Source organism: Corvus moneduloides, chromosome 1, assembly GCF_009650955.1.
Source record: "Corvus moneduloides isolate bCorMon1 chromosome 1, bCorMon1.pri, whole genome shotgun sequence".
NCBI lineage: Eukaryota > Metazoa > Chordata > Aves > Passeriformes > Corvidae > Corvus > Corvus moneduloides.
Genome location: NC_045476.1, coordinates 47,329,681 through 47,356,198, shown reverse-complemented (window position 1 = coordinate 47,356,198; position 26,518 = coordinate 47,329,681). Strand labels below are relative to the sequence as shown.

At 42.2% G+C, this 26,518-nt stretch overlaps 1 protein-coding gene across 1 annotated transcript; it reads left to right on the top strand.

Annotated features, from left to right (window-relative positions):
- The first annotated feature begins 119 nt into the window (after window positions 1-119).
- On the top strand, window positions 120-25,985 carry PLEKHA8 (pleckstrin homology domain containing A8). Its single transcript, XM_032108836.1, has 14 exons — window positions 120-218; window positions 10,227-10,343; window positions 10,983-11,138; window positions 12,834-12,958; window positions 14,390-14,548; window positions 15,450-15,490; window positions 16,182-16,339; window positions 18,860-19,019; window positions 19,427-19,512; window positions 20,148-20,206; window positions 21,470-21,600; window positions 22,100-22,170; window positions 23,433-23,494; window positions 24,398-25,985. Exons 1-14 carry the CDS (start codon window positions 179-181, stop codon window positions 24,593-24,595), a joined length of 1,563 nt encoding a protein of 520 aa, XP_031964727.1. The 5' UTR covers window positions 120-178; the 3' UTR covers window positions 24,596-25,985.
- Window positions 25,986-26,518: the final 533 nt, after the last annotated feature.

The following is a 26,518-nucleotide window of genomic DNA, read 5'->3' as shown; positions in this document are numbered from 1 at the left end:
CGGGAGCGTGGCGGCGGCGGCGGCGGCGGCGGGGGGCGGGCGCGGCGCGGGCCGGGCGGGGCGCGCGCCCCCCCGCGATGGCGCTGTGTGGCGGCGGCGCGGCGGAGCGCGGGCGGCGGCGGGCGGCGTGACCCCGCCGGGGGGCGGCCGCGCTGCATGGGGCCGGGGGCCGGCCGGCATGGAGGGGGTGCTGTACAAGTGGACCAACTACCTGAGCGGTGAGTTCCTGCCAGTGCTCAGCGTCTGCGGGACGGGCGCCGTCATCTTCTCATATATGTATTTATACAAGTACATACATGCATATGTTCACTGTGTTTGCTGGGTGTGGGCAGCGCTGCCTCTTGACCTCGCCGTGCAGGGGACTAGCCCCGGCGCTGCCTTATTGTCACTGCCCGGCATTTATCCCGGTGCCAGCGCCCGTCCGGGGCGCTCCTCGCCCTCCCCGAGATCGTGGCTTCGGGTTTGGGGTAGTTTGGATGCTCTGGGTCACTGCTCGAACAGCGAACCTGCCCGTTCTCCACACACCCCCGTGGAACTTTTACTGGGGCGAGCCGGGGATTCGAGGGATTCCCAAAGCTGGGAGGAAAGGGTGTTGCCATTCAGTCCCATTTGGGGGATTCGATGAAAAGACGTGCAAAAAAATAGCAAGGCAAGAAAAGAAGTGGAGGGGGGCTGTCCTGCTAGCTCTAGGCCCACATTTTAATTTTTGGGGTGTTCCCGTGCCACGGAAGGCTTGATTTTCATGGCAGATTGGAAGCAGCCGTGTGTGGCCAGAGTTTGCTCAGCAGAGGTTAAAGGTGGTGGGGTCGGAAGCACTGCAGAGGTGGGAAGGATCCGATACCACCCGTGTTCCTATGGGATGTTCACTGCCGGACGCCTTCGAGTCAGGTGAGGCAGAGGCGTGTGATTTGGGGTTGTGGACGGGGTCTTGCCAGGTGCAAACCTCTCTGTGGTTTGTTGGAACAGTTTAGAAACTTGAAGGTCAGAGAAAAGTAACCACGACCACCTTGACATTGCCAGGTGCGAGTGTTGCTCCATAGTGTATGTGTAAGGGCTGCTGCCTTGCTTGAATTTTTTCCAGAGAGACTGGAACAGCTGCACCTCTGGTGAGCTGGGAAAATGTAGGAAATCAAAATTAAACAAAGAAAAAGCTGCAGCACAAGCGAGTGTTGAATTCCTGTGGTAGGGATGGGAGGGGGCAGGAGTGGTGCACGAAGCTGGATTTATTGCTGTGCTGGAGGATTGCTGTGACTTTTCCCCTTTAGGCAATAGGTGTTCTGAGATGAGAATCAAAATTTGTCAGGTCTCAGTGAATAGACGTGGATTTTTTTTGCTGTTGTTGTTAATTATTTGTGAATGCTCTTGAATTATAAAGTCTGTGGCAGTAGGAGTAGCTATGCTTGCCTTTTCCATTTGAATTGCAGAACTCTAGCAGTGATTTTAGTCCTTTCCCCATACTAAAACCACCTATGGTTCAGATGATCTAAAGTTTTACATGATTTTCTTTGCATTGCTGAGATGCTGGGGTGTCTTTGGAACCCTTGTGCTTGGTTGTGTGCCATGAGACCTGGGAATGTGTGTCTGTGGGAAGCAATGCATATTGTAGATAACTGACTGGCATTTGACATTTTAATGCCTGAGTGTGCCTGTGGTAGGATGAGCTGGACTTCTGTTTTGATGGTAAGATGAAGACTAAGAAGTATTCCCTTTTCATCAAAATTAAATTTTCTTTTGCTAGCCACATTGATAAGTACTTCCAATCAAATGACCCATCATGAAGAAAGATAACTTTGTAAACCTCGGTCTAAGTGAATGCAGACTGAAGGAAACTCTTTTCCTTGCATATGTAAGATTTGCACTGGCTGAAATCAGTGGTTTTGCTGTCAACAGAAAATCTGTGATGGAAGATTGAAGCATCTTTCTGATTTCTTTGTTGAAACCTGACTCTTCTTGTAAGTGTGGTAGTCAAGGTTACTCTGTGCCTTTTCTTAGAGTTTAGAAGGCCCGTGGTGTGTTTGAGAACAATAAATTTGCTATTCTGCAAGCTAACTGTGCATAGTAGTGCTTTCTTTTGTCATAAAAGGAAGACTTCCTGCCCTGAAGCCATTAAGTTATAAATTTATGCAGAGATGCAAAAAAAAAAGAATATTCATTCTGGAATGTGGTGTTTGTTGTAGCAGTAACAAAGAGCCAGAGAGTGAGAGACAGGAAAGCATCCTTTCAGGGATTAAGGAAAGTAAGAAGGTTCAACAGGTCGTCCAGAACAGTATTTCTGCCAGTATTCTGCCCCCAATATGCTTTTCCTGTTGCTCAAGGTTGATGAATCAGGTGCTGTATAGTGTAAATGATGCCCGCAAAAACAAGGAATTTGTGCGTCACCTCTGTACGTCGGTGCCTGTGCTAATAACACAGTGCTGATGTACACATGCTCTGCCGGTACTTTTGCCCTTTCTTCCTCAGAATGAGGAGGACCCCTCACAGTCAGAGAAGACATAGGACATTCAACAAAGAACAAGTGTAAAACTGTTAAAAAGAACTGCTTTTCATTCTTGCTGTGAGAGAGGAGCTGATGGGAGTTTGTTGGTGATTGAGTCTTTTCTGGGAATTTTGATTTTGTAGTGTCTTATGTCATTGCCACCATGAGAGGTCAAGTCCACATCAACCCATTTCCTCCCAGCTCTTGGGCTAGGAGCTAGATCTGTGTTGCAAATTATGTATTTATTGTCAGCAAGAACGTCTCAGCAATAGGAAATGAGTTTGGCATTCTGTGGGCAAAGGACAAAGAAAGTACAGCATGATTGCCACCAATTGAAAGACAGATTAGTTTGCTTTACTGCTTAAACAAGTTATCTTGTTCGTAGTAAAGGCATTTGTTTGCTTTATATAGATTAGGATAAATCAGTATTACCTGGTTTCTGCTTGGAGGTAGGGGTTTTCCTCTGGTGTTGATCCTGCATTCACATTGTGGTTTCTATATGCAGGGTTTCTGGTGCCACCTTGAAATCTCTGAGTTTAGAAAACTGAGATTTTTAGAGTTTTTGTTTCCCCTAATGCAGTGGCCACCAGATAGTGATTTCTCAGTGTGTTACTTTTGTTTGAGTTCACATGAAGTATGCCAGCTCTGGATCAGATAGACATGCACACAGTTCCAGCCTATGAAAATCCATTGGGATCTTGTGTTTGCAGTGTGTGTCCTTTGATTGCTCTTGTCTGTGCTTCCCCCACTAAATTGGTTAAAACCTTGAGGGAGCAGGGAACTTTGCAAGCAGAATTATCATTGTCGTGTAAAGTGAGACAGCACTGTTTCTCTTGGGCAAATATATAATGCATCCGCAAACTTCAAATTATTAATCCTCAAAATCCAGAGCAGGGTGACTTCAATCATGCAGGCATGTAAGTTGGCCTCAGCTGAGCTTACAGACAAAGCATGTAACATGATCTTAAAAAATTCCTAGATTTCATCCTTTGCCAGAAGTCTCTGTCTGATGTTAGCTTTGTTTGGTGATGGTTGTGGGGGCTGGGGATGGGTGTGTAACTATTGTTTCAGTACCACTTACTGTAGTAAGCAGTTGGGATGATGAAAGTGTCACCGTGTGCCTTTCCTATAGCCCCTCGGTCTTTTGTGCTGCTACTGCCTGCAGTCCTGGCTGAGCACAAACCATTCTGGTGTGGGCAGCATCCAAGCCAGATCCTGGCTGCAGTGTCATAGCGTGACTGATCTCCAGCTGGGGAATGCTGCTTGCAGCATAGAGAAAGGAGGGAGCGGAGCTGAACTGCACGTGAAGGCTGCTCTTTGCTGCTTGGAAACTGCCTCCCGTGGGACTCTCCAACTGAACTCAACCTGCAATATGTGCTCTTTATTGAGCAGCATACCTTCTGATTGATAAAACAAATTGATTTAGTCTTTGGAGTTTGCCTTGTAAAAGGCGTCTGTGATTTTTTTCTCATCAGGTTTGTAGAATGAGTAAGCTATTTCTGGGAAACAGAGCATGGAGTTGGGGAATCCCATCAGTCCCTTCAGTGGTGCATGTGAGAGCTTGGCACTTTCAAGTTGATTCTTTTCTTTCTGCTGAAATTCAGTTCAGTTCAGCTCTTCCGTGTAGACACACAGCCTACTTGGGATTGCTGGCCACAGGCAGGATTGCTGCTAACTCTGGAAGAGATGGTATGGATCAGCTCTTGGCTTTGGGGTTCAAAGGCAGCTTCATCATTAGAAAGAAAAATGGTGATTGCTTCCACTGGCTTGCCTGGTATTTGTGGCATGTCCCATGAAATGGCTTTGATCACTTTCCTTTACAAAGCTAAGCTTTTCCTGATATTTAAATATTCACTTATTTGTGCTGGGTAATTCTAACCCTAAGTTATTAATCTTCCTCAAGGCACGATACACTCACCTTCATGCCATCACCAGTGACGCTGCATCGTGCCACATACTTCAGTTAGCTCTCCCCATCTGCCTGTATGTAATCATCCCCTCTCAGTTTATTGTTGTACTTTGGATTCTTTTCAGTTTATCCCGTGATACAAGAGCCAACACCAAGCAGTAAATTTCAGCTTTCACGTAAAACTTTAAATTACTCTTGTCTCTAATGATTCAGAATTCCTTAGTAAATTTGGGGATAGAGCTCAAGAAAATGTGAAAAAGCATTAGTTCTTGGATCTGGATGCACATGATACTGCTTAGAGTTAGTCTTTGTTTCGGGAGTTTAAAAAATTTGATGTTTTAGGATGAGAGACACATATACTTCCAGCTGATACCAAGCTCTGGATATAAGGTCCTCTGTTTCCAGAGATGGAGGAATTAATCGAAAACTTCACACTTAGATAAAGATTTGGTTCTAAAAAGCCTTTTATAATTTTCTCCTTCATTTTAGCCTCTGGGTATAGTCCAAGTTCTGATTGTATAAAATTAGAAGTCTGGCTTTTGCGGAGGTGGACCTAGACAGCTGAGGTTTCTGTTGCCTTCAGGGCAATGGTCTGCCTTCTCTTACTGGCTGTAGCTGCTCCCAGAGACCAGGTGTTGGTTTAGATGAATGCCTGAGTCTCAGCCAGTTCTGGCTGGGTGAGACTTTTCACGAAGGATACTTCAGGGACTGATTAGTTAATTCTCTTCGGATTTTGCTTAATTGTCTTTGTGTGATTTGACCTTCTTTCTCATGGTTTTCTTCCCTTTCCCTCTGTATTTCTTCATGCAGCAATCTTGCTTTTGTCCAGCTGTTTTGGAATTGAGTGATGTGCTCAGAGTAGAAAGGTTTGATGAGGCTGCAGGAATGGAAATCGGTGTCCCCTTTCTCCTCTGTAAGTGTTAGAGCAGTGCTGCAGAGCCTTCATGGTGCAGCATTCTCTGCCAGGTATGCTGCAGTACCGGTGCCTCTGCATTCAGTCCCTCTGCACTGAAAAGAGTAAGTGATGACAAGGAATGACTGGGTAGGAGGGAAACCAAAGGTGTGGTAGACTGATGGTGAAGAGATACCATCATGTGGTATCTGTATCTGCTTACATAAATTCACTGTGTTGACTTAGTCTGGCCTGATAACCACCCCAGGGGTCAGAGAGAGGAGCAGCTTGTGTGCTGGGGCTGGGAAGTATAAACAGAGGAGGAAAACTCCCAGGAGCTTTGTATGACTTGAATTACTGTGTCTGAGCAGTGGCCTGTATTACTGAACTTCTGCCTCCACCACGATCCCCTCTCTGCCCTTCATCCTTTCACTGTGTCCCCTTCAAAAATGCCTGACGGCTGGTACATTGTGCTCTCTGTGCCTTGGCTGGTCACTGCCATAAAATCGTCTGCAAACAAACCCAGTTGCCCTGTGATGACAGGATGCTTTTTCAGTGCTGCTAACATTGCCCTGACAGTTGTGATTGAAACAAAAGTGGACTTTATGGAACCCCTGTGAGAAAAATCGTTTGGGAGAAAGTCATTGTGTTAAAGCCAGTTCCAGCTGTTGCTTCCTTCACTCGAACCTCTAGTGCCCCTCAAACAAGTGGTTTAAAAAGTGATATCGTTGTTAAGGTCCTAAATCTTTGAACTTCATTACCTTTAGGAGCTTTTGATATTGATTCCTGCTGTTAACATGCACATAATCAGAGTAAAATTGCAATATGGGTTTTTCCAGAAGCTGCTCTCTAGGTGACAGGTAATAGCTCAGAGAAGAGGCATAGGTTGTCACACACTCTTGTCTGCCTTTCTGCTGTCCCTCATGGATACACACTGGATTTTTATCCTGTCAGATTGTTTTGCTATAGAATTAAGGCTGCAAAATGTGTTCCAGCACCTGCGATTACCCTTCCCAAAATACTGGGTAGCCTTAGGAGGCTGTATAGAAAAAGTAGGCACCAGTTTTGGGTGCAAAATGCTTATGTCAAGATAACCTTTTAACTGTATTACTTCTTTTTCTTGAATGAGAAAAAAGGGGAAAAGTTTCAAGTTTGATCTGTGTAAGGTGCTTTCTTGCTAATTGCTTTTCCTGACTAGAGGCCTGGTTGACTGACAGTGTCTTTGCCCTGCTAGAGCTGAGTTTTCAGCAGCTCTTGTCCTGCTATCAGTCGCTGACACAGTGCTGGGCAGACGATGTGGTGCTTTTGCCCTTGGGAGATAAAGCTGTAGATGGTGGGACAGTGAACACATGGCACAGTTTACGTTTGCTCAGGGTGCAACGAAATATGATGGATATTGCTTGTTCTCACTGTGAGATGGCTCTGACTGTCAGGGCACCCACTCTGGGACATTTTAGTGACCCTGCACAGAAAAACAGGGATCTGTCCTGCTCTGCCACCTGCAGCTAAGTCTTGGATCATGCCCTTATAATAAGCAATGGGGAGGTGATAGAGGCTTTAACTCCTCCTATTAGACAGATGTTGTCATGTGGAAAGTTCATAATTATCTCATATCTGCAGTTAAAGTCTGGATTAGGATCAAAAAGTCCAAGGACTATCTATTGCGTAAGTTTTACAAAAACTTGTTCTGAAGCTCAAGAAATTAATAAGCTTAAAGTGTTACATGACTCTCATGGAAAGCAGGCAATAATAAAAACCTGGGTGTCTGGCCTTTATGCATTTTAGAAATGCAGCTGGAACTGGCATCTCTTAATTGCAGCTTGTTTTCCAGGTCATCAATTTGACTTCTTGAGTATGTAATTCTCCCAGATGGTTTGGCTTTGTGGATGTCTGACATGATCTACATGTCTTCAAATGTTCGGGTGTTTTTTCTTCAGGCTTAGCACTTCGGAAGGAATGCTGTCTGGAGTCTGAGTTGTATAACATTAAAGTTTGAATTATGTCCAAATTTCAACTGTGTTATCAAGAAATGTCAAGTTTGCTCAGTGATAGCTACCTCCAGATCTCCTGAAGTATAATGGTGGAAGTAGGCAGATCTTTCTTTCTGTGGAAGCTTCTGGAGAAATAGTAAATTCTTAGCAGGCACAGACTGCTTAAATATCTGTTTTTGTAGTGGACAGTATAGATCTTCCAGGTACTGCAGGCACTAACTGTAAGCTTCCCACAGGAGTGCGATATCTACTCCGGTCGGCGCCCGTGAAGTCGTCTGGTATATCTTCACTCTCTTCTATGGCTCAGACCTTAAGCTACTGATCACTTTTTATTATGCTTTACATTTTATTGGGGGTTTTTTATGCATATCTTTCCCAGCAAGGTCAATTTTTACTGTTAATGGTACTGTGAATCCAAAATGAGATGTTGGAAGTACGAGCTGTATTTTTTCCTGCCTGGGCACCACCAGTAAAAATGGATTTTGTAAATTCTTCTTCAAAGTTGTGTTAATGCTGGCACAAGTAAGACCTTAAACGGTTCAGCTTTACCTTTCCATATCAGGTGAAGTCTGAATGCTCTGTTCCAAAAATTACAATATTCCAATGACAATTTATGGGAGGAAAATAACCCAAGACTTGTATTCTTGGAAGTGCCTAAGTATCTATTTTTGCTGCTTTGGTTTTTGTTTTGGGTTTTTTTTCTCTCCATTCTTCACTTAAAGTGAAGCTCCTGTAATTAAAGATTATGTCCCTGAGCAGTGGCCATGATTTGTCAGCCACATGCTATTTTTAGCTGGTTGTTTAGGATAACCTTCCCATGGCTGCTGACTCAGTGAGTACCAGGTGGTTAGTGCATCTTCTGACAGAACCTTGCTGTATTTTTTTTAATTGTTTTCCTTTTACAAAAATGTGTGTTTATTAGTGTAACAATCCTGTTCTGAAAATGTGTTGTCGTAGGTAAAATTGTCTATCACAGTCTTTTTAATACATATGTAATAATTAAAGAAGAGTTGGCTTCTGCAAAGGAATACAGATAGTTCTGTTCCCCACAGAAAAACCCAAGACCCAGAACCAAAAAAACCAACCAAATAAAAGTCTCAGCAAAATATATTGACTCGTTACATATTTTTAACCTACCTCCAAAGTGATGGAGGCAGAGTGATTTGTATGCTGGCTAATTGATTGCACAGCCTTTGATTGATGGGATACAATTTGGTTGGGCATCAGCTGCAGTTGTAAGCTGTAGGACCATGGCTGAAATGATTCATGCGCAGCAGCAGGATCTCCAGACTGAATTAGAGGCTTGTATTGACTGTGGCGCTGTGCATTATTTAAAGAATTGGTTCTGTGCCATTGAGTGTCTGAAGCAATTAACTGCTTCTCTCTGCTGAACAATCACTTCCTTTTTTTGTGAATTCCCACATATCAGTAGTGACTTTTAGAATAATTTCTTTATTTGGGAGGCAAGACAAATAAAAACTAGTCTTGCTGATTTTTTTTTTTTTTAAATTCTCATTCTTGTCGTTTTCCCCCCCCTTCCTATGAAGTAGAGAAGTGTTGAGAATACTTTTGATTTTTGATGTTTTTATATTCTTCTAGGAAGTAATGGAAGAAATCTGGAAGGGTATGAAATAATCTTTATGTTTAATTTGTTTTCCAGCCACCACACAAGGTTCAGCAATCTATAAACCGGGTTGGACTGAATGCAGTGGTATTGCTTTTAAGAAAAAAAAAAAGGTGGCAAGCCAGACCATACTCCTGCTGTTAGCCTGAGGCTTTAGGCCTTTCTAACCTTAAACTGTGTTGTGTTTGGTTTCAGCAGTAGCCTAAGGAACCAGTTCCTAGCTGGAAAGGAGCTGTCATTCCTCCAATGTGATGTCAGTCCAAGCCCAGCCTGGGCTCCTGCAGCACAGTGCTGGTTGGCAGAGCCCTGGCGCATGGGACAGCAGAAGTGAGGACCCTCTGCCAAAATATCTAGGAGCCATGTGGCTCACATGGTCTTGTCCAAGTGTTCTTTCCAGAGATGGTTTGCTGGCTCAATGTGGGAGTGTCAGAATCTCCATCCATTGGACCTGGCCAGGGAAGCTTGTTGCAGCTCAGTAATGAAAGCTGCTTTCCTCCAGTGACGTTGCTGCCTCATTTCTTCTTAAGTTAATGAGCTTGTAGTTTTTAATTCGACATAAATGGCGGTTGTCAGGTCGTGTTTGGTTTTATCTTTTCATACTGCTGTAGTGCTTCCAAAAGTAGAAAACAAGAAAGGGTACTTTACTTCTGAAGTTGGGCAGCAGAGTGGGCAAAAGTGTACCCAGAACTACTGGTGTAGGTCTAGCCTTGTGTTTGGGTTATTCTCTGGGAAGGTATCCAGACGTACAGGAACTCAAGACTATGTTTTATGTGGGCAGCACAAGGAGTTTCAAGAGCTGCTGAAAGCTGCTTCACTGAAAGATGGTATTCAGAACATTCAGAAATCAACAGATCTGCCTCTGTTCCCTCCTGTTCATTTTTTGGACATTCTTACCCATTATTTTTCGAGATAACCTGGCTAGCCCAGGGAGGAAGATTTGTAAGGCAAAACAGCAGCAGTGGCTTTGGGGAAGAGTGAAGAGGTGGGTTGAGGAGTGATGGAAGGAGTTGAGGGGTGGTGAACTGAGAAGGTGGTTTTGGAAGAGAGAGTGAGTCAGTGATGCTGTGTTAGCAAAACTGCTGAAAATGACATATGGCACCTCAAGACACACACTGTGGTGTCCAGCTGTGTGCAGAACAGACATGTAGGTGCCAGCAAGCAGGGGTTATGGTACACAACATCCAAGTCTGTCCAAAAATCTTACTTCGTCAAAGAGTTTAGTTTTCCAGGGGGACTGAGAATCTTTGGGGCCATATTTGCAGCAAGTCCCAAGTGAGAGAGGTGATGGAATTGCAGGAAGAGGCATAACTGAGAAATGCAGTTTTGTTTTTCAGGCTGGCAGCCTCGGTGGTTCCTTCTCTGTGGTGGCATCCTGTCCTATTATGACTCTCAGGAAGATGCCTGGAAGGGTTGCAAGGGAAGCATCCAAATGGCTGTTTGTGAAATTCAAGGTAACTAAGATACAGTAACACTCAGCTGCATGAAGTTTGTCCAGTAATGTTGCATTCAAGATGAGATTTCAGGTGATGAGCTATTTGGCAGCTTGATTTCTCTGGTATGTATCTGCAGTAACTTGATGTATATGCCAGTTTTTCTTTCATAGTATTTTGAAAATGTTGAGAGAGCTGCAAGCCTCTAATATCATGGGTATTCTACATGCAGGTGGGTCGCTGTTTTTCATGAGCTGTGGTGGAACATCGCACAGCTTCAAATGACTCCTCATAAGCACAAACATGAAGCTAGGAAGATGAATGATAAACTTCAGTACTTGGTCTGCTGAGTTATATTGCCACATTTTTGAGGTTCAGTTAAGGGCTGGAAGCCTGAAAGAGAGGCTTGCCAGAAGAGGATGCCCTTTCCAAAAAGACTCTCAGATTATACTGATCACAAAACTGTCTTTCATAGCTGTACATATGTGTGTCCTGCCCATTCTGAACTCAGAAGAGAAGTCATAAAATGGCAGTGAGGGAAGTTGGGACCATAGATTCTTTTTTCATTACTGTTTGACCTGCCACCTAACACATCTGTTGAGATGGTTGTTTGGGCTGGGAAGGGCCAGGGAGCTGGTCTGAAGTCTATGTTTCTTTCAGTTCATCCTGCAGATAACACACGAATGGACCTGATTATCCCAGGGGAGCAGTACTTCTATCTGAAGGCAAGAAATGCAGTTGAAAGGCAAAAGTGGCTGGTTGCACTAGGAACTGCCAAAGCCTGTCTGACTGACAGCAGGACACAGAAGGAAAAAGGCAAGAACACCCTTTTGCTGGCACATACTCTTTGCTTTGTATTTCCCCATGCTTTCCCATGTACACACAACTTCCATGTCCAACCTGTGCTTCAGGTCTCTGGTGCTGCTAAAAGCTTATGTTCCCATGTGGGAACATTAACTAGAAATCTCAGGTATTAATTCTCAGGACAGAAAGTTGAAAACTTTGGCTTTTTCTTAAAATATACTATACAAAAGTCATTTGAAAACCATGTGCTGATGGCTTCTGTAAGTACAGTGAGTAAATAGGCCCTGGCTAGGGGTCACTGTGATGCAGACTGTACAAGAATGTAAGACCCCCACCTTCTACAACTGTCTAAATATGACGACCCAGCCTCTCACACCAGGGTCTCTTAAGCTTTGGGGTTCCTCACACCCTTTCCTTCCATGTTCTAATTGGGCTGTCTTCTGCACTTTGAGAATGCCTCAGCAATTAAGAAAAGGTTTGCACTGGGTTCCAAATCTATATATTAGTATTCAGAAACTTAAATCTGATCATGGTCAGGCTATGAAAATGAATTCAGTTCTTTGCTTTTACCAGCAATCTCCCTTTCTCCCCAGTGAAAGCCCCTCTTGCTTACAAGTGTGGCATTAGTCACGGATCATTGTGCCTTAACCCTGTGTAACCTCAGCACAATGACTATACAGAAAATGGGAAAATAGCAAATTATTAATGTCCTGAGCAAATGCAGGGGGTGGCGAGCACTTCCTTTCCCTGAGGTGAGGATTTGCTTCTCCTCTTAGCCTTATGTGTGTCATCACCAGGCTTTGCATCTACTGGTTCAAACTGAGGCAGAACTGAGCAGAAGATGCTACTGTAGAGTCCTTCACCAAGTGAGGATCTGATGTGCAGTGCTTAGAAGCAGCACAAAGTTACATCTGTAAAGAGACATACAGTAACACAGGGTGAGAAGCTACTGATGTATTTGCAGAGCTGAACCACATCAGTCTTATTAACAGACAATTTATTTTATAATTCAGGGACTCTAATATCCAAAACATTACTTCTGAAAAATCTCAGATTGACCATTAGTCTTATCTGGATTAGTCTTCTCAGTCCTGCGCTCTGTTTCTCAGTACAAGAAACATATGGACATATTGGAGCGAGTCCAACAAAGGGCTGCTAAGATGATTAAAGGAAATACCTAGTGAGAGAGCATAAAAAAGATGAGGCCAGTCTTCTCAGTGAATGAACAAGAGAAAATATGCATGACTTTTAATACAAACCACTCCATTGAAACATAAACAAAATTTTTGTTTATGTTGTGAAGATGAGGGAGCACTGAAAGCCTGCCCAGAGAGGTTGTGGAATCTCCATTGTTGGCATTGTTCAAAACCTGACTAGACCTGAGTAATTTGCTGACCCTCCTTTAAACAGGGGAGAAGGCTGCTCTCCAAAGGTGTCTTCCAACCTTATGCATTCTGTGATTCAGGGATATCTATATTAAATTAATCCCTTTCTTGTTGGACAGAATGCATGTTTTATGTCTAATGTTTTCTACCTAGAACCCTGTATAAACAATGGTATGGCTTGCACCTTAAACTACTTTGTGAAAACAAAGAATATTATATGTAGGGCTTTTGTCCTGTTTAAAAGGCCTGCTAAGACCAAATGTTGTGTACTTGCCTTGCATTGGATACAGTAAATTTAACTTTTCTTTTGTTTCACTTTCAGAGTTCACTGAAAACACAGAAGCCTTGAAGACTAAAATGTCTGAACTTAGACTGTACTGTAACCTCCTTGTTCAGCAAGTGCATAAAACAAAGGAAGCCAGCATTTGTGGTGTGTCAGAACCAGAGGTACAGCTCTATTTTTCCTGTAGACCACATCTGTAAAGTCTTAAGCTGGTGAACTTTTCTGGGTAGCCAATGTAGTATTCACTTATAGCTACTTAATGTTGCAACCTCCTTCTGCAGAGAACTTGAGGGGGAAGTAAAGTGCTCACACAACAGTTCTTGTTTAAATGAAGTATTACTGTATTGTTGCAAATAACTTGCCCTTTGTTGGGCTAGCAAGCAGTGAGATGAGATCTGGTATCTGTGATCTAGACAGTAACACCTCTGTAGGCGATCATGTGTTTACAGTGGATCCAAAAAAGCAGATCTTTTATAAAAAGATAACTTGCAAGAAGTGTACATTTTTCTGCCTCTGAGTCATTAATATCCTGCTCAGCAAAACACATCCAAAACCCTCAAAAGGTCAAGAGATTATGCAGACCACAAAAAAAGAGCAAAACTAATATAAAGAACTGCTTGGTTAGCCTCTCTTAAGTTAAAGTTTCAAACCTTGCAGATCGACCAAAGAAGCCTCATTTAAGAGGGACTTCCTAAAGACAGTGATCTGCCCCTTGCTTTGAGAGAGAAATGTGTGAAGAGGGATGTGTTTCCCTTGCTAGAGAAGCTGGTGTGGAGTGCTGGGATGCCTCCCACTGGAGAGATGGATGCTCAGGTGCAGAACAAACAGGCAAAACACCTGATGGTTAATCATTTGTATGTCCAAGCCATCTCTGTAAAGATATTTGATAAACTTTTTAAGGTGAATTAAAAGACAGTGCAGAAGCCTGATGTGACTAGGCTTCTGGCTTCTAGAATGACTAAAAGGCACTGTTAGAACTTGCAGCTCACAGGTGTTGACCTGTAATGTGGTGTTTATCCTGCTCATATTTCATGCATCTGAGGCAAGACTCTCTTTCCCTGACCTTACTAGCATTTAACTGCAAAGATTTATTGCTAAAAGTGTTTCAGCATCAATAACTCATTTTGCAGAGCGGCAATGTCATACTTCATTCTGCGTTTTTGTAATGTGCAGTAATTTTTTGTTCATGGGGTTTTTGGAGATGATTATCTGCAGATCATTCTGCATCTATTTAATTTGTTTACTTTTCATTTCTCCTGTCAGTGGTGTTTCCTGGAATGCCGTTGTTGAATACATCCAGGCTTAGTATTTCATACAGTTCTAACACCAATAAGATAAGTAACTAAGAGGCATTGATTTCAAAACACAAGCATACTAAGCTTGTTGTACGGAGAGTCTGACAACAGTGGTAATACTGCAAGGGGACACAGCCACAGTAATGTGTGATGCCAGTTCTCTGAGCAGCTGACACACTGAATTTTAATTCATGTTAACCAGAAATCACAACTGTAGCAGCTCTGGGCTTTGCAACATTTGTTGCTCCAAATTGATCTTCTGTGGTGAGTCCATTTCTTCCAATTGATTTCTTCTCACAGAGTGAGATTGATATGGGAGCTCTGTTGAAATCAACCTGTGACACTTTCCTGAAGACTCTTGAAGAATGTATGCAGATTGCAAATACTGCCTTCACTTCTGAGTTGTTGCATCAGACCTCACCTGGATCCCCAAATTTAGCAGTTCTCAGAACGAGCAAGGTAATGGCCAGTATCTTCTTTTCTCAGCCTTGGCAGGGATGCTAAAGGGTCCTTTTGTCAAAAGTAGCATTTGTAGAAGTAGTGCCTTTTTACCCATATCATAGCTACTGGTCCTACACTGGACATACTCTGCTATTTCTTGTGGTTTGCAAGTGAGGTAAGGCCATTTTTTTAATAAGTAGTGACCATCTCTTAACCTTTAATGACAGGTGAAAGTTATTAAACATTAACTTTCAGGGCCTGAAAGTTACACAGTGGTGTTTCAAAACACCTTAGCTCTACAGCAAATTTGTCCATTTTGGGAGCTCACAGCAATTATTACTCTGCTAAGCTACAGCATTATTGGATATGTGCTAATATGCCAGTGGGAGCTGACAAGTTTAGCTTTTTAATGACAAGGGCACTTTCTTGAATCCTGGATCCATAACTACATATGCAAAACTGGAGCATCTCTGGCAAACGGGAAGTTAAGCTCTATGTTGGAAGGTAGATGCATGACTGCATCTGAGAAATGAGATTGCTTCACCATACCTGATACCTAGCCTCATGTTTCTTCTGGATTTTTCAATATTTTTTTATTCGGTAAAGAAAACATTGCGAAGGAAACTCACTGCTTTGTTTCTTTTCCATATGCTGTGTGGTGTCTCACTTGACACTTGCTAGCTAGCTTTCGAAAGAAATCTGATTTTCTTTCTTTTCCTATTTCTTTGTTTCTTTACAATATTGTAATGGTGTAATAATGTAGCATCATTTTCACATTTGTCTATATACTGCCTCCAGGTCAGAGAATTAGTGAGGGGTTTTTTGCTGACTCCAACTTGTGTTTAATAAAATGTGAAGTTTGAGAAGTGTGATGGTCTTCTTGCTTTAAAGAATATTCTCCCCCATCCATATCTTTCAGGTAAAGCACTCTGTCTTGTCCAGTCACACCTCAACAGAAAGGTATGACAGAAGTCTTTACTGTCAATCTCTTGCTAATCTGCATTTGGTGGTGTCTGTTCTTTCCTCATTGTTACTCTATACTGTTGCTGGATGCAGGCAGAATTGTATTGCTCTGAGCTGCCTGCTTGGAAGCAGGTGAAACAGGTGAAACAAAAAGGATGTGGCTCACCCCACTTCATGTCTCTTCCATATCAGCCCTTCCCTGTCATTTTTCTCTGCAGTCCACTTGGTATCTTACTGCTCAATCACCAGCCAGCTCTCTCCCACTTCAGTGCTCCTTCCTGCATTTTAGATTCCACTCCGTAAGCTCATAAAAATCACTGATGGTGAGCAGACTGATTCGTGGAGTAGGTGGCAAGGATGTATATTTTCAAGTACTAATGAGGGGATATTCTACAAGTTACAATACCTGCCTGTGATTTTCTTATCTGTTATAATATTTTTTTGGTTATGTACCTTTTTAATAAAGATCACTGTAAATGTACTTGAACTCTGCAAGCTGAGGTTGAGTCTTTAATCCTCTTTGCTGCAAAAAGCTGCCTCATTCTTGTTATTATTTTAGACAAGTAATTTTGCCTGTGACAGCCTATAACTTCTGTCAACCATTTTCTTGTGTTATTTGTGTGTTCACAGGAAGAAGCTTACCAAGCAATGCTTTATGCACTAACTATTATTCTTTCCCTCTCTTCAGGCAGGTGGAATTGAACCCCTGTGAAAATGGCTGTGTAAAAGCAGAAATTAACCATCAAGAGCAAACGGTTATTAAAAGTATGGAATGTTTAAACTTGGAAACAAATGAGGGGAGTGGTGATGTTTATGTTGAAGATCATGTAGCAGAGGATTTGGCAGGTAAGTATATGTACAGTGTTTTATCCAGGATGATTTTTCTATAGGTGTAAATTAGGGAAGGTATAGGCTCCTTGTGAGACTGCTGATCCCTGATTCCCAGGAGAGGGATTATCAGTCATTTAGTCTGATACGTGCCCCTTGCAAGTTTTCTCAGCATAACTCCTGCTGCCTTTGTGGATGGCTAACTTGGGACTGAATGGAGAAGGAAATCAAAGATTCTGTTTTGGCCCTCCAGGTGCAGATTGGCGTGTGTAACAAAGCAGCCTGGCAGAGCTTGGGCTCTCCTTGCACTGTGGGCAGACACGTTATTCCCTGCTGGTATGTAGGGCTGCAGTGTCAGAAGGGGCCATGGAAGCTTTGTGTGCCTGTCTGGGAGGGCTTGAACTTTTAGTCACTCTCTATTGCTCTGACAATGTTTACAGAAAATTACCTCTTTTTCTGCAGCTAAGAGTATCCTAGAAAGCATCTGAGTTCTTCCTTTACATTAGCAATAGAGGGAAACTGATTTATATGTGACTTCAGTAAAATACTGTTGAACTAATTCAGTATAAAATTCTCTCCCATGTAGTTATATTGTTAAGGGCTACTGAGCTTAATTTGGATAACTATTCATGTAATGTGATTTTTGCTCATCCTGTTGAATGGACTTTGCTATCCTTGAACAGTGGCTTTCTCTGCCTGGCTGTTATTCCAAAACATAAATGTGCAGTCAGTGAGTCAGCAGAAGATTTTAAGCCCAAGTTAATGATGGTAGTGATTTTGCCCTTATGGGTTCCCTTTGGAATTTTTCCCCTTTTTGTGGTTGGTACTATGTAGTGTGGTAAGTCCCTGCAGAGAAACACACACATGTCACCATTTAGCATAATATCTCAATAAAACAGCACTAAAGCAAGGACATCATACTAATTCTAGTCAAGTTGTTGGTGTTGTTTAGCTACTGTGGTTCCTGTGCCCAGAAGAGAAAAGGCTACCCCCTGTTGGGTACACACATTTGAGCTGCAGAGGTTTGCTGTCAGTATGGGGTGGAGTTAGGATGTGCTGGGCCACCCATGTAGACTGGGCTGACCCAGGCAGCCCATGGGCTTTTTTTCGCTGATGGGTGCTCCCTCTGACCCCAAGAGCTCTGCCCTGTCTCTTTATAAAGAGATACTTTAAAAAGATACTTTTCCCTCCCTCTCCCCTTCATTACCAGCAGTCAGCCTTTAAAAGTGCTTAAGCACTTAAGTCCCATAGCAAATTTCCCTGTCATTTAGAGCTTACAGTGTTTGAGTTTGAAATTTCAGAGGACCCAGGGTTTTTGCATAGCACTCCTGTGGAGTCACTGCAGACTTGGGCTGTTTCTCTACTCCCCAGCCTATATGGCTTGGTAGAGGACAGATCAGTGACATCACTCAAACCTTTATCATTTCTTGGCAGAGACACTTTGCTTGTGAATGTCAGTGATGTCTGAGGCTATTTTTATTCTGCCTTGAGGAGAATGGCTGGTCTGGATATGTGGGGTTCTTTTTTCACCCAGCACCAGGTTTGTTCAGTGGTTTTGCAACTAATAGGGACTGCTTCAAGCCTGCTTTCAGTTGTCACTTGGAGGAAGAGAGCTCCTTGCAGCTTGATCCTTTCAGCCAGAAGCTCAGTTCTGCTTCAGGTCTCTCTCTAATCCTCACTGACACTTGAAAGTATTCCTTTCCTGGAAAGACAGGTTCCCTGGGAAATCTTGGATGCTAGTTTGACAGTCTGGCAGCCAGGTGTCCTGTAGCTATGGCTTGTATGATGCAGATGCTGTGAATCATTTTTGCTTCTTGACTTGTTCTCTGAAGTTCTCCATGAGGTCAGAAGGTCTTACCATGTATGGGATGTATATGAAAGATTTTGTCTGTCCTTTGTCTTCCTTGTGCTGTATGTGAATCAGATGTACTTGGCCCCAAAAAGAAATAAAATAGGCCACAGTGGGGAAGAGGCACCTGGACATTTTTCTGGGAAACTTTAAAGATATTCATAGAAATCAAGGAGAACATAGCAGCCTTTGATACCATACAAGTGTCCATCTAAGCAGCCAGTTTGCTTACCTATCACAAGAAGCAAACATGTTGCTATTACTCCTTTCCTTCTGAAAAGGCACTGTGGCACTTCAACAATACTGGGAAAGTGACAAGCATGTGAGAAGTCATCTTCCTGTCAGGGAGATGAGTCTGCTCCCTGCTGCACCAAATCTCTTTTTCAGTAGTGTTCTTTCTCACAAGACTGTCCTTGCTGAGGTTGTGTGGGCTCACCTGTACTGCAGCATGGTGCTTGGTCTGTCTGATTAAAATAAATGGGGGGTGACTGATTGAAATGTGGTCTGAGCACCTACCAAACCTGCGGTGGGAGTAGCGGTGCAGGCAGGGATGCTTTTAAACTTGCACTATCCAGATATCCAAGTGCTTTCCTTCAAACAGAAAGGCATCTTGATGAAAAGGAGTAATAATATGTGTATGGTTAACTGTTTTCTTTTTTTGTTTTTCTTTTGTTTCCTATAAATGTTAGACATTAAAGACAATGGAGAGGACAAGCTCCAAACTGTAGAAAGTTGTGGCGCCCACAAGTTGCTGCAGTTGGAAACAAATTCTTTAAGTGGATTAACTCTGTGTGAGGAAGAAAGAAATGAAAATGATTATCCTACCTTCTTCAGTGTCATGAGCAATAGGTAGTACAGTTTTCAATTAAAAGTATTATTGAAACTTTGTTAAGCCTTTAATTGACTTATTTTTAAGACTTTTCTGTCTGTAAAGCTGTATTTACTGAGATTATTTAACAGGACTGCCTACAGCACAGTAATTGGAAGAAGATAACTTTTGTAAAATTAGCTGTACAGAGTGAAGTGGGAGATTTTTCCTTGTTTGTAATTGCAGGCCTTGCTTGCACACCACCCAATATATGTTCTCTGCAGTCAGTTATTTTAACATAGTGAAACAAAAACCATGTTGATGGTTTCATGTCTATAAATTTTATCTCTATGCAAATGACTTGGACAGGAAATCTAATTTTGCTTTTAGAAGCTACACAAAAGGAATTGTTGAGGTAACAATATTTTCTGCTTGTCGTGGACACCAGGTTCAGTGATATTGAACTTCGGGAGGAGGAGGGCATACCAACAGAGGAGTTCCTGGAGTCGTGTTATGCAATTGTGCCCGTTCTGGGTAAGCAGCTTCTTTTCTTCGGACTTCTTCTGACTGCTGCTAGCAGCAAGCAAAATTGGAGCAGTTGGGTTGGAAAACTTGTTTCTTCACTTAAGTGATATAGTAGAACCAGTATCAGCAGAATCAGTTTGTCTAGTACCAGAATATGTTTCTTACCCCTTTGCTTTAAAGAGGATCACTCTCATTTAGATGGGACCCACATATAAGCTGTTTGCTAGTGTAGGCGTCTGTATGGAGCAGCAATTTCTCTCCCTCCAAAGAGCAGCATAGATGCCTTACAGGCTAGTACAGCTGACAGCACACCATCAGCTGTACTCTCTATTTGATGTTTCCAAAGACTTTGATCTCCAGCTAGCACAGCCCCCCACCAGCTGGACCCCTGCATCTAGCAGATATGATGTCTCTGTGAGCATGCAGCCTTTTGAAGACTTCTGAACTGTAGGTCAGAGTATTTTAACAGTTGTAGCAACCGGGGTGAACTGGTTCTACACCAGAGAAAAACATTTTGTCATTCACTTAGTATTCTCCTGCCATTTAGAAGGATTGTTAAATGAGTAAATGAAATTAATTTTTACTAAAACATGAGAACTGGAAAAAGACACAATTTTAAAATATGGCCTTTTATTTTTCCCTAGACAAGCTGGGACCAACTGTTTTTGCTCCAGTTAAAATGGATTTTGTAGGCAACATCAAGGTAACAACTTGTTTCTAGCACTAATTTTTGGTTTTTAAACAAAATACTCTCTTTAGACACTAGTGCTCAAGAATCTTTGTGGTAGGAGTCAATACTGGAAGGCTATTTAATATTTGATAATGTTACCATCTGTCAGATTAAAGCACTGAAATGCCCCTAATTCTGTTCTGACAGTATGTGCTGTGTTTAATAAATCCAGTTGTGTCCAAACTTAAAAAATGCTTGGTTGAGTGCCAAGTAAAAACATCTGTTACACCTAATGAATATGACTTTGATTCTGAGCTGTATAAGTCATGATGTTATGTTAGCAATGTTGACTTTAAGCTGTAAAACAAATGGAGGGGTGAAGGAAAAACCGCTTTGCTCAGCCAAGTAGGAGGAAGTTAATGCTTTAAGAAGCAGTTTCTCAGCAGACTGGGGCAGACCATGCAGGCTTGGTTCTTGTTCTGGAAGTTCTTCCAGCTTCAAGAACCTTCTGAAGAACCTTCAAGAACCTTTGAAATACTGGCTATGAGACAAAATATATTTGTAGCGAGACTTTTTGTAGCATTTTCTTTCAAGGAAAAAAAAAGCAAAACATATCTTCTGAGTGCATGCTAAGGAACATTGTATACAATCAGATTTGTTTGGTTGCTTACCTTATAGAAGGTATCCACTGGAAGACTGAAAATAGCAAGAGAAAAGAATGCTATTTAAAAAACTAAAACATAGAATATTTAGTGTTGAGTGACAGCTACTCCTTTAATGTAGAAGAAAAATCTATTTGTCTGCCCCTTATGTATTGTCTCTCTTGTTTGTGTGAGGAGTTGTGTATAGAAACTTGGGAATAAATTAAAACCATAGGCATGCTGAGCACTGCTAAGTGTGATTGAGAGTTTGCAGCGGTCAGAAGGTAATTTTGCTTGTAGTTGAAGCTCTGGGCAAATGGGACTTTGCTTGAAGAGCAGTTTGAGTTAACTCCTTTCCTCCAGTGGGGAAGATGTCAGGTGAACCTCAAGCATTTTGGACAGAAAGGGTAGGTCCCATGTAAATTTTTGACTGAGCTGCTTTATTTTGGTTGTGTTAGCCAGATGTGTCTGCAGTGTGCCCTGGGACGGCATGCCCAGCATGTCAGAGCAGCCGTGCCATGGGGAGAGTATGACATCCTTGGGAATCTGTAGTATCTCTTAGCAGGGAAGAGTCCTGGTAAATGGGTGGTATTTATAGGACAGGCCCATGTTTGGTCTTAAAAGCCTAAAGCTCTGCCTATTATATTCTTTCCAGAAAATAAACCAGAAATTTATAACCAACAAAGAAGAGTTTGATACCCTTCAGAAGATCGTGCTCCATGAAGTGAATGCAGGTGTAGCACAAGTTAGAAACTCTGCTACAGAGGCTCTCCTGTGGCTGAAAAGGTAATGGCCTCGTGTATCTGCCTGCCCTGTGAACCGCTGGTGCAATGTGGGGCCTTTCACCACTGCACGCTTATGTACATGGAGCAGACTGGTTGCTTTCCACGGGCTACATCAATCCAAACTGGCCAGGTTCAACACTGATGTGCTGTCTGTGGTTGTATCACTGCAGCTTTGCCAAAAGGCCTGAAAAAACCATTACAGGCAAGCCTTTTTCCCATAAGAGTGAAGTTACAATGAATGGCTGACGGATCCTACTGGGCTAGGGCATCAAGCAGATGATTTCAAGCTGCAGCAGAAATGTTTAGCAAAGTGTTTTTCCCTTGGACTGGGAGAGAGGCTGGAGGAGGTGACTGCAATTTTGTTCAGATTGAAATTGGCTCCTTAATTCTGAGTTTTACTGCACTTTGGAGTTGCATTGCAACTTTGGGGGCTTTGTTACACTTGGAGTTACTTTCTTATAAACATGGTTTCTTTTTATTTCATGGGTTCATCCCGGCAGAGGCTTAAAATTCTTGAAAGGGTTTTTGACGGAAGTGAAGAATGGGGAAAAGAATATCCAAACAGCTCTGAGTAAGTGTCAATTGCTTCATTCTTCATGTGCTTCTAAATCTACATACTTGGTTACTTTCCTCCTTGTTTAGAACCTGTGTCTTCTTTTCTTCAGTGACTGATGATGAAAGTGATCTCTAAGATGTAACATTTTTGAAAACTGCAGCTGTTTAAAATGGCTGCCTTGAGATGGGTTACTAGATAATTGGTAAATGTTGATTTTTTAGCAAATAAAGATTCCTTTAATTGACATATTTTTGGCAGAGGAGACAGTCACATCTTAGGGAAACCAGTGCTTTGACTCATTCAAATTTTTCTACTGGTTTGCAGTGGGAGTGCTTCCAAATGAATAATTGCTGTTTTGTTAGTTTTCTAATTCCCTGTGTGATTTGCCATCATTCTTAGAAATCACCTCTTTGCCAATATGGCTGTGAGTTGCCTGCATCAATTAGAAGGGAGGTTGTTACAGAGAAGGATTTTTTCCAAGTACACGATTTCTGATGCTTTATCAGCCTATTGGCCACAGCAAGTACAAAACAAAGTACAAGCCTCCCTTAGACTTGACTTAGTTACTCCTGAGCAAGACCCTCTCTCTATATGCATGCAGTCTAATGTTATAATAATCTTTTAAACCGACTTCAAAACAGCTTTTTTTAAAGCTTTTTCTTTTAGCTTCTTATGCACAGTGAAGCAGTTGCCTTATAGGATTAGTAAAAAGAACTACTACACTGAAGTATGTAGCAGCTCTTGGAAGTGAGACTGTAAATACACTGCTACCAGATATGGGTGTTAAACACCATGGAAGGTCAAGGCATTTATTTCACCTTCTGAGTCTGAAGGCTTCAGCACTGAATTACTCCTTGAATTGCTCTGTGTCTGCAGCAGTTATGCTGCTGGCTTTTTCTGCTTTTTCATTCCCTTTCTTCCCCTGAAAAGCTCTTCCATATCTGTACCACCAGTGCAGCTTTGGTTTACTGTTGGAGTTTCACTCCATACAGTATTTTCTTAGACTTTACATTTGCCTTCCTGTCTGTTAGAACACTTACTTGCTGTGGATGAGTTGAAGGAGATTTGACAGCAGAGCTGAGACCCCAGTGCAGAAATCCCAAATCTGTCATCTCCTTTCAGTCATAACTTTGGTACTCAGAAACAGCCATTATTTTTGTTGAGTGGCAAGAATATGCCTTGAATAGTCATTTCTAAGCTCTGAGTTCTCTTTCTGATGCAAACTTAAAACTGCCATACATCTCTCTCTTGATTTTTAATTTTTTTTTTCCTTTAAGACAATGCTTATGGAAAGACCTTACGGCAGCACCATGGGTGGGTTGTCCGCGGGGTCTTTGCGGTAAGTATTTATCTTGGCTGCTGATAGAGCTGGGGGTCTTGCTCGTGCGATGTTATGTTGTAGTTAATAAATTGTGTTAAAATTCTAAGCATTAAAATGAGTAGATTCCTTTGCCAGACCTTATTTTCAAAGCGAGGATTGTGGTTTTCACTATGTTTAGTACTGGACTTTTAGGGTGGAGCCCGCTTTCTAGAGATGAAACAGACAGATTGCATTTGCATGCTCAATTTCTTAATTATGTGCTTTTGAGCACAGTCTTGCAGGGTTATTAAATGAAGAAATGAGGATTTGAGGTTTCTTTTTTGAAGATTGATCTCTCTTTGAATATGATTGAGAGGTTTAGCACAGAGTGTGCAGGAGTTGAAGCAGAATATACTGGCTAGAGGAAATTTTTCATCCGGTCTGGCAGCTCCCCCTTGTGTCTATCATTGGAAAATTATCCCTGAAATTACAGAAGGAGAAAGGAAAACCTTCTCCAGGCAATCATGGCTTTGACTGAGAGAAGCAGAAATGTTGGAGAGAGCTTTCTAAAGAGCATGCTGAGAATTTGGTGATGGTGTGTAATGCTGGGTTGGGAGCTCCTCTAACAAACTATACTTTTTTTGGGGTTTGTATTTAATTAATTTCTGATGTAACTCAATATATTTATACAAAATATGATACACTGACCCTTTCTAAAAGTCAGGCATCTCTGAAGATGTGTTAAACAAAAATAATAACAAACATGAAAGAAGTTAGCCTCCCTTTTAGTTAAAATTCTCAACATAGGCATGTACGCGTGACTAAATTAAAGCTTTGTGGTCTAAGTGCAAAGAGGGAAGTCTTAGAAGCTTTTCATGGCTTTAGTTGGTTTCGTTTTTCCGTTCTGTGTTGTAAATCTAAAAGCTTTTTTTCCTCTCCCAGTTAGCTTTAAGGGCAGCTCCAACATATGAAGATTTTGTGGCAGCTCTGTCTGTAGATGAGTGCGATCCTCAGGAAGAAACATTTTACAAAGGAATGCAGAGGGACCTCAACATTTACTTACCAGCCATGGAAAAGCAGCTAAATATCTTGGACACTCTCTATGAAGTACATGGTTTGGAGTCAGATGAGGTGGTATGACTACAGCAAGACCACATCTTAAAAATTCAGGGACTGTGTCTATTAACAAAGATTTCTTCCATTTTGGTTTTGGGACATTGTTTCTGTTTGTTGTATCTTTTTGGGTGGGAAGGGTGTTGAGTGTTTTGGAGGAAGGGTATGTGTGATTTTTATCTTTTCATTACCCTTGTGTTGCATTTAAATGTGGAGGTACTGTCTCTCTTTGGGTCATAACTATGTCTGTGATTAATGTTTCTGACTGTTTCTCTTCTGCCTGTGCACCTCCTCTTCTCTTCACTTCATAGAAGTAACAGAGCAGAATTTGGCCTTTGCTGCCAAGGAGAATTTGGCCTTTGCTGAGGAGAGACTTGTTCGTGCAGCAGAGCTGTTGGGTCATCAGCATGGCACCCAGGCAGGTGCTGATGGCTCTGACTCTCCCATTCCCTGTGCCCACTCCCTGCCATGGTGTAGGAGGATAATGAGAGTTATTGTTACCCTGGTAGCAGAAGAGAAGGACAGCTAAACACCAGCTTATAATGCAGTGAGTTTGTCCCTCAGTTTGGGTTGAAGCTCTTTAAATGCAAATAGTTAATGTATTTGCATTACATAAATATTTATTAAATTAAATAAATATTTTAATCCAAATATTACAGAGATCTTCACCACAGGTGTATGTGGCTGGTGGTCTGAGTGGCCCCAAGGTCTAGCCTTTGAAACAGGATGCTGTGTTCCCTGACCAGCTCCCAGTATGTGAAAAGCAGATACCATTAAAATCCTTCCTAGACTGTCATTATAGGCAGAAACTTCATGAAAATGGACGTGAAATGAGTAAAGTGTAGGGGAAGCTAGAATTTGTGATGGAGCTATTACACATTGAACCAATTACAAATCTTGACTTTTGAAGCTATTTAGAAGTGACTGAAAATTAAGAAAGTAAGATTTGCCCTTTTTCCCATTTTGGTGATACAGATAAAAATGTGTTCCTTAACATTCCTCCTATTAAAAATAATAAAGAAGTCCTTTTAGCTAATGATATGGTTAGAGACAAAATTTCTAATTGTGTTGATGACCAGAAGGCTGTCTGTGAATTACTGACTCCCATTCAAGGCATAAGCAGGTTTCTATGTGGACCTAGGGCTTCAGATGGCTTTGTACAAAGAGGTGAGTTTAACTCGTGTGCAGGAGGGGAGAAGACTGTGCTAGTGAGGTACTTAGAACTAGTCAGTTTTCCTAAATACAGAAAGCAGTGTTGCCATACTCACAGAAGTAGTGCTGGCTTTTTCTAGGCTAAAACCAATGTCGTCAGTAAAATGAATGTACTACAGACCTGCTGCCCTGCATTGCTCTCTGACAGGAGCCTCTGCACACTGAATACTTGATCCTTTCTAAAGGGCCTAGCATTGTGACCTTTGAGAAACATATGTGACACATGAAGAAAAGCCCAACATCAGACTTACTGTGTGAAGAAAGATAGCAGGACTCTAATTAGACATTTCATAGAATCATAGAATAGCTGTGTTGGAAGGGACCCAAGGGATCAGGATCATCAAGCCAAACTCCTGGCCCTGTACAGGACACCCCAAGAATCCCACCATGTGCCTGAGAGCATTGTCCAGAAGCTACTTGAACTCAGACAGGCTCGGTGCTGTGACCATTTCCCTGGGGAGCCTGTTCCAGTGTCCAATCACCCTCTGGGTGAATAACTTTTACCTGGTATCCAACCTAAACTTCCCTGACTCAGCTTCATGCCATTTTCCTTGAGTCCTGACATGAGCGTGAAGAGATCAGTACTTGCCCCCTCTGCTTCCCCTTGTGAGGATGTTGAAGACCACAGTGAGGTCTCCCCTCAGTCTCCTCCAGGCTGAACAAACCAAGTGACCTCCTCATAAGGCTTCCCCTCCAGACCCTTCACCATCCTCATGGCCCTCCTTTGGGCACTCTGTA

What these genes read in the sequence shown, in the direction of transcription:
- PLEKHA8 (XM_032108836.1), top strand. Translation starts at nt 179, where the DNA reads ATGGAGGGGGTGCTGTACAAGTGGACCAACTACCTGAGCG. An exon ending in AGTCACACCTCAACAGAAAG is followed by an intron (nt 15,491 to 16,181) that starts GTATGACAGAAG and finishes CCCTCTCTTCAG; the next exon opens with GCAGGTGGAATTGAACCCCT. An exon ending in ATTTTGTAGGCAACATCAAG is followed by an intron (nt 20,207 to 21,469) that starts GTAACAACTTGT and finishes TATTCTTTCCAG; the next exon opens with AAAATAAACCAGAAATTTAT.